The 13,739-nt window shown below is 51.3% G+C and overlaps 1 protein-coding gene across 1 annotated transcript in view; it reads right to left on the reverse strand.

The window, feature by feature from the left end:
• The window catches only part of LOC119114856 (chorion peroxidase), a gene marked incomplete at its 3' end in the record, with an annotated part of 36,529 nt that extends 27,521 nt beyond the window's left edge, over positions 1-9,008 (reverse strand). The window contains 1 exon segment of the mRNA XM_037238904.1: positions 8,891-9,008. Coding sequence (XP_037094799.1) covers positions 8,891-8,895 — 5 coding nt within the window.
• Positions 9,009-13,739: the final 4,731 nt, after the last annotated feature.

The following is a 13,739-nucleotide window of genomic DNA, read 5'->3' on the forward strand; positions in this document are numbered from 1 at the left end:
TGCCAGCAGCGAAAGAATGAGTGAAGCGACGCCACGTCCGGCAGCGAAGATTGGACAGTGCTGGGGAGATACGGTGTGAAAGGCACGTCCCTCGCCCGTCCGCCTCGGCCACTTAGTTCGGGCTTAAGTCGTCGCTCGCGGACACAAATTAATCACTCCAGCTTTCTCGCCAACTGGCCGCCTCCGTGAAACCTTCGCCTGAGAGCACCATCGGCATTTGCATTACGCGCCTGCACTGGCCAGCAGAGCAGCCGGGCCTCTGTTGCCAGGCAGCCACTGCTAATTGGTCCCGGTATGCAGATGGACCGTGCAGGCGCTAGCACTGGCGTTATCACACACACAATCGTGTCCGCTGCGCTTCGCTAGCACTGGCGTTATCACACACACACAATCGTGTCCGCCGCGCTTCACCCAAGCGTTACCTTCGACTTGATGCGGATGAATCGTTGCGTGCTTAGCCACATAACTGAGCGGACATGAAAATTATTCATGCTTTTAAGAGCTTCACCAATGTCATTCCACCATAAGGGTTTAAAGCTTTTCCACAGCAAACACACATTGATGCAGCCATTGGAAATGACGTTAAAGTTTTCACCTGCACAACGCCTCACCAAAGTTGGTTGAACATTAGCGTTGTTTCTCCGAGAAGACGCCCCGAGATTAGTCCCGCCCGCGAGCATGACGACACGTCCGCAAAATGCTTGTGGATTTCATCACAGATGCAGACCATCTTCTGTTTATGTACCGAAGTGACGGACCCAAATTCCACAGTTGGCCAGTATACGTGGTGACAAATAAGAGGAAGAAATGAACTAATTCCCTCGCAGGTCATCAATGCGCAAACTAACCTCAGCTGTGCCACAATGGCTATTATTTGGGCGTATTGCCTCCTGCATCCCTTTACCACTATGCGGCGCCACTGCCGCCGCCAAGCGTGCGGCCGAAGCTGCCGAGTGTCACGCCATGTGTGCGCCTGGTTGCATGTGAGCTATCTGGAGGGCAGGAATGCTTCACTGGCGTTCCGAGTGGGGACGCCTGATCACTGTTCCGCGATCATGGTCGGAGTGGGGACGGTTCGATCCCACATACACGGCTGGATCGGAAACAACGAAGTCGATCTAGATTATTCGGATTTTCCAACTTGCCCGGCTTCATCCTGGTCGTGGTTCTAAGTGGGACGTCCAGAGGCCTACAACTTACGCCGTTTGTCGGCTAGCGTAGGCACATCATTGGGCCGAGCATAACGCCGCCCGTCAAGGCCAGCCCGCATGAGCCGATGGACAGCAGATAGGTGGCCGCTGCAGGAGCCGACACTAATCCGCCGCCGCGCAGGGTGAACTGGGCAGAACGGACCTCGCGGTCCAAGCTTCTCAGTACGGAAACCAGCATGCGACGACACATGGGACTGGGGCCGGATCGGACGGATTCTCAAAAGCGGAACTCGTTGGCTTTCTTAGCTCAAAGGGGTTTTGTTCGAAGTGTTCCCAGGGGCGTGAAGTGCTGGCGCGACAAGAACTTGAAACCTAATTCGGTTAAGACTGCAAAACCATTTGCATCGTCCTTATCAATGGATTGCAACATCGTTTGGTTACCTCGAGGCATTCAGTATCCATAAAATTTGACAAGGCAAATATTATAAAGATTCCCTGATGACGCAGGTTCCTTTTGAGCCGTGTTTACGCTGCAGTTTTCACGCTCATTGACAAAGGAGAGGGATACGGCCTGCCACTTGGCATTCTGAGCTGTAAGTAGATTAATGTGGCAGGGTCCAAAGACTGAACACAGCGGGCGGGCAATGGCTTAGGACGCAACCGATTCACGAAGTCACGAATACCGGGAGAGAGAGAGAGAAGAGAGAGAGAGAGAGAAGAAGAGAAGAGAGAGAGAGAGAGTGAAGAGAGGAGATAAGCTAGAGAGAGAGAGAAGCTCTAGATCATAGAGAAGATAAGATTAAGATACGAGCATAGTATAGAGAGAGCTGAGAGAGAAGATGAGAGGAGAAGAGAGAGTCTATCCTCGAAAAGAGAGATGAGAGAGAGAGAGAGAGAGACCACGGATTGGGGGACCGTGGAAAAGAGACGGAAGAAACACTGACGAATCGGGGACCAAAAGTAAAAATGAGAACTGTATGTGCAGGAACCGAAACGTTGACAGAGCGTTCAAGTATGCTGTACAAAGAGGAAAACGGAGCAAGCTGGAGAAGCAACAAGCCTATAAATAATGAGTCTAGTGAACCCGAGCTTGTTTACGATGTCTGCCCGGGCAATTAATGGCTAGGAGGCGTGCCTGCTCTCGGTGAGGGTCATCGATCAGGTTGCCAGCGTGCCTCTTAACGTGCTGATGCCTATCATACTCTTTGATGTGTGTTTGGCAATAATCCGGCACGACGGACCCCGGCCGCATGCCGGAGCGGCTCACAGATTGCCTGCCTGTTCCGGAACTTTCGCAACCCGCTTGCGGAAAGAATTTGATGTAGTTGCGCGCGGCGGCTCCTTCGGTGGCTACCAGCTCCCGGAGTGCCTTTGTCGATTAGAGGCGAAAAGGAAAAGGCAGCTCAGGGAGGAAGCGACGTTTGGCAACGCGGTATGTCCAGAGTGGCGTAGATTTGCGTGTACGTCACGTGTGCATAATAAGGGCAGGTGGGCACGCACGTTGCGCACGCCATGTAGCATGACGTATAGCGTGCTGGCAAGCTCACGGGCAACAGCTGCATGCGATGCCCATCCGGCTTTCGTCCTGTTCCTTCGGCGAGTTGAGCTTATCGTTGGTATTCTGCCGCGCTCTACCACGCCCGCCTGGTGAAGGCTATCTATAATCCTCGGTCCAGTCGGAGGACTTGCAGGGAAGCCGATCTGGGCGTGGGCTCCGTGACCAATTCTAAGCCCAGAGTTCATGAATAAACCGGTGCTTCCGGGCCAAGGGTCTACGCGGCACAACGGGGTCCACGCGGTCCACGAGGGTCCGGTCCTGGCACGTGCGTTACGCACTGGGTGGACGTGACCAATTTTTACTCATCCAGACCCTTTTGACTCGGTGCCGAATGGCAGCCATGCTATGGATAACCGTGAACGACAAATGTAAGCACCGACAGCTCGGCGGTGGTTCGCCGCTGCCGCCCCCATGCAGCCGTGTAGCTGACGGCCTGCCCGTCTGCCGCTACTCCAGCTGACGGACCTCGGCACACGGATGCAGGGGCCGGAGTGTCTTCCGACGGTGCGGCGTAATCGCATGCTCACCTCCCAGGAGCCGGCCAGAACGAGTGTAAACTATGCTAGCCACTGTTTATGATGGCCTGTCGCGGCCAGCCCCGGGCCGCGGCCAGCCCGTGTACGCGGCTCGCTGGGTGACCGTGATTCGGCGCCGAAGCGACGACACCCGCGCGTCCGCGGCCGGACAGCTGAAGCGAGGACACCCCGCGTCCGCGGTCGGACAGCTGAAGCGACGACACCCGCGTCCGCGGCCGGACAGCTGAAGCGAGGACACGCCGCGTCCGCGGCCGGACAGCTGAAGCGAGGACACGCCGCGTCCGCGGCCGGACAGCTGAAGCGAGGACACCTCGCGACCGCGGCCGGACAGCTGAAGCGAGGACACCCACGCGTCCGCGGCCGGACAGCTGAAGCGAGGACACCCCGCGGCCGCGGCCGGACAGCTGAAGCGACGACACCCACGCGTCCGCGGCCGGACAGCTGAAGCGACGACACCCACGCGTCCGCGGCCGGACAGCCGGAGGTCGCGCTCATCTCGGCTGCGGTCAGCCAGCCATGGCGTGTGTAAACTCGGGCGCACAGAGCCGGTTATTCCGCGGCCTTGGTGCTCATATATCGGTGGCAGCCCAGAAGCGCGGCCAGCCGGGCAGTGCGTCTCATCATTTGTGATCATCCTTCCGTTTCAGGTCGGCTTGCCTTGAGAGTGCGCTTCCTCTGTGCCTGCCAGGTCCCGCAGCTTCCGGCGCGCCTCGGGCGGCGGGCGCCGCCACCCCGGACCGGACCTGGCGGCGCACGCGCCACCCCGACCACAGCCTGGGCGCCAGCGGTGGCGGAACGCGGCAGTGGCACGTCTAGCCTCACCTCCGCAGCTAAACCATCCGAGTGGGCGAGCGCGGTCAGCTGCCGAGGGTGGACTGCCGGCCGCCGGCGCGTCACCGGGGGCTCGTCGGTACGCGACTGCAGTGCTGCCCTGGGCCTGTCCCGCCCGGGCAGCGGGTGACCTTGGCGCCGGGCCGGACGGCACAGGCCGCGCTGCCGATCTGAACACTCGCCGACGGCGAGTTGGGACAAATCCGGCAGGACCTTGGGCTGCCGGTCACATGCCGAGAGCTGGAATGGGCCATTAACGTGGGCAGTGGAAGAGAGTTCAATGCCATCGGAGTGCCCACCGTGTACTGTCCAACCCTTATCCATCCAGCCATTGCTAGCTCAGGGTCGACGAGCCGATGTCATATTGGCTAAGGAAGAGAGTGCACAGTAGGTTTGCAGATATTGGCAACGCTACACCCTGGGTGGATTTTTGGAGCAGATTTTTTAACGTTACGTTGCAAACCCAGCTTGATCCCTTGCACGTGACTTGCATGCGGCTGAAAGATCGCGCCGGCAGCCGCGTGACTTAACACGTGATCAAGTGGGGGTCAATTTGACCGCCGCCCTCCTCCCCCCCCCCCGAAATTTTTTAGAGAGCGAGTTCTCAACGGTGCGACGCAGCCTCACCTCACCAAACTGTATAGAGCTGAAGACAATGTAATAGCTGTTTTAGAAGTAAAAGTTAGATATGCCTTGTAAGATCACCGACCTATGGCTGTCGAAATTCATACAATAGCTTTCAGCGAAGACAAAAACTAAGGAATCGCTCAATCTGAAGCGGCAGTGGTATGATATACAAAGCTATACATTTTAAAGATGGTTTCTTAAACACTTAAGCACTGAAATTTTGGTCTACTAGTTTTATTGACCTTGAGCCAGATATGAAGGTCAGACCATGGCCAAAGCTTATCGCTCTGTTACTAGAAAACTTGCGCTATGGGGTAGTTTTTGACACTTTTTCGTACTTATCAATCACAGGGACGTCCACAGGCATGTTGTTTGGATTTCGCAAGTGTAAGAGGAGGCCACTGGCCTAAAATAAGGTAAGAAAGTAAGTGACTTTCCTAAGCCATTACGGTAACTGGTCTAAAATGAATACCGACGACTTTTTGTTTAGCAGAGATATCTAGGATAATTTGGTTGCGTGAGGAGGTATAAGGGCACTTGGGACGCCAATCTGGTATTTGACCTTGTTTGACCTTATTTGACCCGAAGGTCACGAGCAGGGACCTTTGACTCACGTGAGTTCACATACAGGCCCACCTACAGGCGAACGTGTGCGGAGTGATCGCCGCGCCCATGAACACCTGGCGAGTCAATGTGGTTCAGCATCCACGTTCCGTGAATCTAATTTAATAACGGATTGCATGTGTATTCTATTCAGGCGTGGTTTCGTGACCGAAGGCCATCCCCTCGAGAAGAGCCCGTTTGATACTGCTCTCAAATGGGGCGGCCACTCGTGTTAATAAGCCCCCTGGGCAGTTACAGTATCTGAACATCACGTAATGACTTGGCTACAGTGTCAGCATGCGCACCTGTTTGGAACAGCCGTGATCATGAATTTGGCACAGGCTGCAAAGACTTATATGAAGCGATGAAAATATTGGCCGTGGAATTAACTGCTGTCGCTGCTTTACCATGCTCTCTTCGGAGTAGGTGCGGTTAGTTGATCCATCCGTCCTTTTGATGGTTGCTACATGAGCTCGTACAACTGCTCCAGTAGCGATCACACCCAGTTGCGACTGCTGTAGGAACTGTTTATGAACTGTTTATGAACTGTTTATGAACTGAACTGCCATCGCCGGGGTTTACAGCATGCTCCACAAGAGGTCGCGACACTTAGAAAGAGGGGTGGTGAGGAGAGAGACAGGGTAAGGAGAGAGAAGCTGAAGAGAGAGAGAGAGAGAGAGAGAGAGAGAGGAGAGAGAGAGAGAGAGAGAGAGAGAGAGAGAGAGAGAGAGAGAGAGAGAGAGAGGAGAGAGAGAGAGAGAGAGAGAGAGAGAGAGAGAGAGAGAGAGAGAGAGAGATGAAGAGAGAGAGAGAAGAGAGAGAGAGAGAGAAGAGAAGAGAGAGAGAGTAAGAGAGAGAGAGGAGAGAGAGAAGAGAGAGAGAGAGAGAGAGAGAGAGAGAGAGAGAGAGAGGAGAGGAGAGAGAGGAGGAGAGAGGAGAAGAGAGAGAGAGAGAAGAGAGAGAGAGAGAGGAGACGTAAGAGAGAGAGAGAAGAAGAAGAGAGAGAGAGAGCAAGAGGAGAGAGAGAGAGAGAGAGAGAGAGAGAGAAGAGAGAGAGAGAGAGAGAGAGAGATAGGAGAGAGAGGAGAGAGAGAGAGAGAGAGAGAGAGAGAGAGAGAGCGAGAGAGAGAGAGAGAGAGAGAGAGAGAGAGAGAGAGAGAGAGAGAGAGAGAGAGAGAGAGAGAGAGAGACTGAGACGAGAAAGGCTGAGGAGACGAAGGCTGAGGAGGCAAACAGTCGGCGAAGCTCGTCATGATACCAGCTTGAAAAGGTCGACTAAATTGCAATGAAGAGATTCAGGGCGTCTGATTCCAAGCCTTATTCAGTCGTCTGTCGTTCTTTTACCATGTATGATGCACCTGTACGGTAAGAGCTGTCATAACTCAGCGACATTTAATTCAAAGCCAGGCCCGCTATACGGTCCATCATTCAGTTTCATAAAACGGTCTCGAGGAATTTCACGTGTTATGCTGCAGAACGCAGCGAACTTAAATAACGGTATAGGATGCAGTTCGCTGCCATGCGCGACATGATGGTTAGTGGTAAGGTATCTTGGACACCCACATATTATCCCAAAAGTTTTTTTTCCGCGGCCACAGAAAGTTTTTTCCGGCACTATGGTGGCAAGAGGATTCCTTGTCACCAAGCGACCGCTTCTCCCGTATGACGCATCGGGCGAAATTTTGGACAAAGTCTGGTTATCCCACAAACCACAAGCTGCCATGGGAGGGGATAGCCGGCGCTGAAGCGTTAATCCGTTTGGGAAGTTTGCAGGGGACTTTCCGCAGGCCAACATGCGTGGTAGCGTGCACGCCGACATCCACGCGGATCAAAGGTCACCCCCCGCCAACGAGATCCACCCACTGACGCTCTAAATGCGGGCAAAAGCTCAAGAGCTAGCTAGCTGCCCCTTTGCAGGCGCATCATTTGATGCGTTTGCAGCGGAATGGGTTGCCTCCTATCACTAAGTCCGGATCACAGTGGCTGGGAATGCCTATGCTCCAAGCGACAACTGCCGGGATTTGATCCTTCAGGATAGCTGATATCATAGTATCATTGGATGTTCCATTGCCATTTTTCCTGGACACCCGTCTATCTGCATCACGCTCCATTTGCTGAGACGCTGTGAACCGCAGTCGCGGGTCCAAATCCCCCGGATCTAAACAGAGCCATGCAAGCCGAGCTTACTGTAATTGCACCTGAAAGATATGGACCAAAGGGCGACATTCGTGACAAACACAGCAAGTTGCTAAGCAAGGTCAGACAACACGCCAGTGTTTGCTGGCTGCTCAGCACAAGCGCTTGCACTTAGCAACACACCGGATCACCAGAATGCAAGCCTTTCTCTTGGCCGCCGAAATGAGAAGAATGAAAACCGCATCAATCACGAGAAAAATCTTTACAACCGATGGATAATGGAAACCAAATAACAGTTACGTCGTCGTGTAAAAGCGATTTCAACATCTTTGTTAACGTCAAAATTGGGCTTTCCTTGCCCAGAAACCGGAAAGGTTCGCTTGTTTGTGCTCATGTTGCAGGACAGGATTATTGCTAGCGAGGATGTGGGAAAGTACAATCTGTCAGATCTTGTACGTCAACAGCAGAGGCATTTGGCAACTTTGCCTTGATGTATTGGTCTCGTTAAGTTGGCTGGGATGAGTCTGACACTAATCTTCCTTCAACTGAGAGTTACGAGAAACTGTGCATCAGATTCTTTTTCGGAATGAAGTGCTTCGTACATCACATGCAGGTGCTGGCGATAATTTTCGTTTGATTGCCGCAATGGTAGATATACGCAAGTAATTAAAACGGATACACTTAACAGGCTGAGGAATTATTTGGCATGCATTTTGGCATGCAGAGCTTAATAATGATAGTAAGCCAATAGTGAAAGACGTCATGAAGGATGCACAATGCATTAAATACAACTGCCTGCGTTTTGTCCGACTTTCTAACTTCTGTACTTAAAATGGCACTAGTGCTTGAGCTTCGGTGACCAGGTCGAAGTTTTAAGCAGCTTGACGCCGCCACGATATTGAAACCTATAAATATGCAACATAATAAGCCAGATGACTGATGTAGCAGCATGACTTTGCCTGGTTTTACTCGACCCCAGGCCAATAACAACCACAATGCCAAGAAAAAAACAACAATATTCATAGCAGCTCGTCAGGTTTGGTGCTTGCTGCACGCATTCATCCACCGTTAACATTTTACAGGTCTGTAATTCTTCCCGTTCACAGTAAAAAAACAAAACAGCTGGCCCGTGACGTAATCTGTGACCCCTGGGCCAACTCCACGGGTCTCAGGCGACGATGAATGATGCGAATAACTCGACGCGAATGCTGGGCTTCCGACGTCAGTTTTCATTGGTCGAGCTTGTGCAGTCGATTGGTTGGCTTGGAAGAGAGTGGCCGGCAAAAACACGTGATCTGCGTGGGAAACGCCACCGTGACTATGGAGTTAAGATCAGAAGAGATCAGAGACCTCACGTCTGCCCCGCATGTGTCGGGAGTCTCTCCCGACTCCACGGCCGCCCACTGACGCCCCGGGCCGGCCGACGGAGCCTCACCCGGCCGACTCACCGCATGATGACGGCTCCGGAGGTCGCGTGGGTCCGTCTCAGACGCAGCACCCGCAGCAGCGCGACCGGCTCCAGCGGCGAGCACGGGCAGACTGGGCCGCTAGGCGCCGGCCGCCGGCGCCGCGTCTCAGCTCGTGGACCGGTTCGACACGCCGGCCTGCCCAGGTGTCCTCCGCCCTGGTACCGGGGGAGAGGGCTCTCCCCCGACCTGCCCCCGTCCCGGCCGGAGCTGAAACGAGCCAGGCACGGCGCCGGCCGGGCTGTCGTGACCTTCCCGAGCTCGGAATGCCCTGGTGAGGAACGGCTTATATGCGCTGACTCCGTGCAGGTTTAGCGTGAGCAGTGGTCGAGCGCTGCTGCATGTCATGCCGGGCGCTATCGCGGTACGTCAGTAATTGCAAGCTTTTATGCATGATCACATGCCGCCGCAAAAGAACCCGAGGTTTTTGAGGTAAGGAGAAGGGTGGAAGTCGTTAGTGGGTCGGCTAGCCCTCGCGTCCCCTTGCGTCATTGTTCACCGGAACAGAAAAGAAACATACGTAGGGGCATGATAAGTGGGGATGTCCAGCACGAGCAAGATGAATATTTGCATGGCAAACGCGGATATCACGGTACTGCTTGTGGTGTTGCTGGGGTCGTTTGCATGTGCATGGTAGTTGGCAGAGTCCTTCACAAGGCCTACTCCCTGTTTTGCGAGAAACATCAAGTCATACTTTCTGCTCTCAAGTCATGCTCATGCTCTTTGTTCTTTGGGAAACGGATTTATCGGATCAGTATCACGACACCTTGTGCGGCGTGATACGAGACGTTAACAGGTGTGGAAGGCTTCATTTGTGACCATCTAAATAGTACCAAAACCAAGCACAGGAGATGGACGCCTTTGGAAGTCGATATCCGTAAGCTCCATCATTCTGTCGGTAAATGTATTTTACGATGATTTAACAAGCGAAGGTCTTTTAATAAATGCAGTGATCATTCACTAATTCAAGATAGCATTGGTTTGAAATTGGCTGGCACATCACTGGTTTGCATTGTTTGCTCCTGGGTTTCACTGGTCCACCGTAAAAATGGGATTCTCTATCCTGGCTCACACTGGGTCTGTGAATACCAAACCCCAGCTTCTCGACCCTATCGATTTTTTGCACAGGCGCTGGTTTCTGGTTCTCAATGACTTCTTTCAGCACCAGACACTGGCTCACAATTTCCTCCGGTTCTTTCACAAATGCAAGACCTCAGCTCGTGGTTTTATTGGCACCTCAATTAGCACTGAAACCTGGTTCCTGGTTCCATTTGTTGTTTTGTAAACACCAACCCTTGCTCCCTGATTCCTACTCGGGGGCTTGGGATTCTGGCTCTTTTACAAGCACCGAAGCCTCGTCCCTGGTTCGCATGATTCTTGGTAAACACCAGACCCTATTTCCTGGTTCCAGCTGATTTTTTACCAAAACGCCATACCCTGGCTCCTGCCTCTCTTTCGCTCATTCGTCAACACCAGAACTGACTACCGTTTAACAACTGTTTACCATCCAGCATGTATCTGGAATTGCAGGAAGATTTGGCTGGCGGTAACACCATCAGGTCTGATGCCTACTTTCATCTTATGTATTGGACCACCTAAATGCGTCGATTAATATTTTCAGGCATGAACACAGTCAGGTCACAGGGTCAAGCTGCGGAGGTCAGGGCCTTTTCAAGGTCATTGAGGTCAAGGTCAGTCAGCATAATTCCTCACGAAAGTGTGAATAAAACCCAATCTGATTTACGAGTTAGTATTTCCCAGTAACGCTAATGTCGGAAGGAACTGAGAAACAAAACAGAAATGGCTTAGTTATATTTCGCCGATCAATGACCCAGTGAGCTCGGAATCACTCAATAAGTTTAAAATTAAACAACCTTAGTTACTTACTTTTTTACTTGCTTTCTTACTTAAACTGCTCGCAATTTGAGTTATTTCAACTCGCTTAGTAAAAACGAAGTCTATGATGTTTTATTGCTCCCCCACTTGCCAAAATGTCCATTACTTTGTTGTAGATAGGCCACCGGCTCAACTGATTTTGTAACGCATGACTTCAAAATTTGTGAAAAACGTTATTAACCCCATAGCCGATAGGCGTATCGGACGATTGATACTATGCTCTAAACATGTCTGCATATTCACTGAATATGCTGATCTCATCTGACCCAAAACATTTTTTAGCTTTATACGGCTCATCTGACCTTTGACAAGATCAAGCAAGGTCAAAGGATCGTCCACGGGGATACAGCGGCAAACCACACCGGCATAGTTACCATTTCAAAGCTTGTTATCGGCAGGACATGGACAGAGTATATGTGATAGAGCACCGCTACGAATTACCCATGCCGTGACAAGGAGGAAAACCGTAGCTCCTACAGCAAGCGCATCAGCCGAAAATTTGCACTGTTTTGGGCTTTAGCCATCTCGTCACCAACCGAAATCTCATGCGACCACTTCAGCCAAGGTCAGCGCTATTGTCTGCGCCCACAGAAGACATGGCTTCATCTGGAATTCAGGTGACATCAAGGGTATGCACTAGAGGACTTCACAGGCTGGCTAAACCCATGGGTACTCACGTTGGATCGGTCACAGCCTGGGTCGGGTACATATTTTGGGAAAATTAAGGTGTTGGAACGGGTCTTGGTATGGCTTTTAGGAAATATTGGGAGGTTACTTTTTTAACTGGCTAAAAAATATTACTGCCTCCTCACATTGTCATTACTTGTGCAAAATGTGGGGTTACTAAGTCATGACCTTTGGGTCAATTAAGGTGAAACAAAGTTAAACTCCAGATTGGTGTCCAAAGAGCCCCCAGAGCCTAGATACCTGTTCCAAGCAAAAGGTCACTGGTGCTCATCTAGGGTCAGCTACCTTGTTTGACCTTTTGAAGGTCATCGTGATCAAAATAATACAAGATTCTTTAAAGTTTTGCATTTGAATAAGCGTCAAAGATTGCTATGCTGACTTTTGAGAAGTCTATGGAAGATGTATAATGCGTTTCCTGCTATCAATAAATTCGGAATGAGCACCAGAAATTACCTCATGCAACAAGCCCTATAGTAATAAAGCAGGTTGTTCTTCACCTTGGTCTGGCCTTCATACCTGGCCCTAGGTTAATGTAATTTGTTCAGCCAATTCCTTTGTTGCCTAAGAAGCTATCACATACATGTATGGCTTTGTCAACACCCCGTTGTTGCATCATATTGAACGATTCCCCAGAAATCATCTTCGCCGAATCCACAGGCTGACTTTGACCTGTAGTGGGTCAGCGAGCTTAAACGGAACATGTGCAGTTTTGATACCAAATGACCAGCTATTCAACTATCTATAGCTAGGCAAAATTTAGCGAGGCTACACCGCATCGTTTGGAAACCTAGTTCAACGGATTTGTTCATTCAATTGTTGTGTTGTCTAAGAAACTATCTCAAAGATATCTTCGTCTCATACTCCGTCGTTGCATCAGAATGAACGATTCCCCAGAAATCGACTTCGCTGAATCCATGGCCTGACTTTGACCTGGGGCCGACCAAAATCTTCGTGTGGTCAAAGTGACCCCCACTCGTGTGCGCGCAACTTACCAATAACTTTAAAAGAAAGTGCACTGAAAATTCAAGCGGATGGGTAATGGATGGCTACAACTGATGCCGAATAAGTAGCGAATGGGTATGGGCGCAGCCCAGTAGATACCAGGTGGACTCGGTAGGAGGAATCTCAACTGTGAGAGCCGCGAGGCACTCCATTTCGGAACCATGGGGCTACCAAGAAATCAGCAGCTGATTGTGCACATACCTTGATCGTGGATGAGCTGACACACACCTGACGCGGTGATCAGGACAGCCAAATATAAGCGACTGTTGCCCGGAAGCATCCCGTGTAAGCCGTACGCAGGATAGAGCTGTAACTTGCCATTTGAATTTATACCTTAGGTCATCCCCGAAACCAAACTTCAGCGAAATGCAAAGCTGCTGGTACGCGATTTGGTATGCTGGTAATCGATCTGTTCTAGATGTCCTGTCCTTCCTCATTCCCCCCATAGAAGCATCATCCACCTTCCCGGAGTCATTTTCTCCATGCACACCATATGCGTGTTCAGCATTCTCGGAAATTGGGGGGACCTTCATCTCCCTTTCCTGCTCATTAGCCTGTGCTGCTCACGAAACTTTGCTGACGTATTTTTGTTAAACCAACTCTTTCCACTTTGACCACTTACGCACGTTCATTTGCTTACGAACGATTGCTTACGTACCTTAAGCATATGAGCTTTTCATGTGGACTAAATGGGAGCATTTTTCACACGTTCTGGATACCATTGTGCATTATAGCATTCATAGTTTATACCATGCGAAAATTTGCTTACGAAGTTTTGCGCACGAACTTTTGTGTACGCACTCCTACCATGTGATCTTTATGCTTTACGTACATTTGCTCACAAACCATAGCGTACGTAGTTTATGCAAAGCCCCTTTTTACACACACACACTTGTGTCCGAAATCGGTGAGAGATAGCCACATGCACTACCAGCCGCCGTCTGCAGAGGAGAAGTAGCGGATTCCGTGTCATACCGGCATTCTGGGACTGATTGCACAATGGATGGAAGGGCACAGCACAAAGTGTGTTGTCTTCGGAGGGAAAAGAGGCAGTGGCAATGCCTCCTGTGACCAGAAGTGGGAAAGGAATATTTGAAATCTGCGGACGCGCTGAGGTGCCATAAAAGAAGAATTACACTGAACAAGCAGAATTGCACCGAGGCCAGCGCCACGACCGCTGCTGAAGGTCGGCGAAAACTGAGGTAGGAACCTTGAATTGCCGTAGATGCATGAGTCAGAGCAAGAC

This window comes from Pollicipes pollicipes, unplaced genomic scaffold (assembly GCF_011947565.3).
Source record: "Pollicipes pollicipes isolate AB1234 unplaced genomic scaffold, Ppol_2.1 Scaffold_3087;HRSCAF=3621_pilon_pilon_pilon, whole genome shotgun sequence".
Taxonomy (NCBI): domain Eukaryota; kingdom Metazoa; phylum Arthropoda; class Thecostraca; order Pollicipedomorpha; family Pollicipedidae; genus Pollicipes; species Pollicipes pollicipes.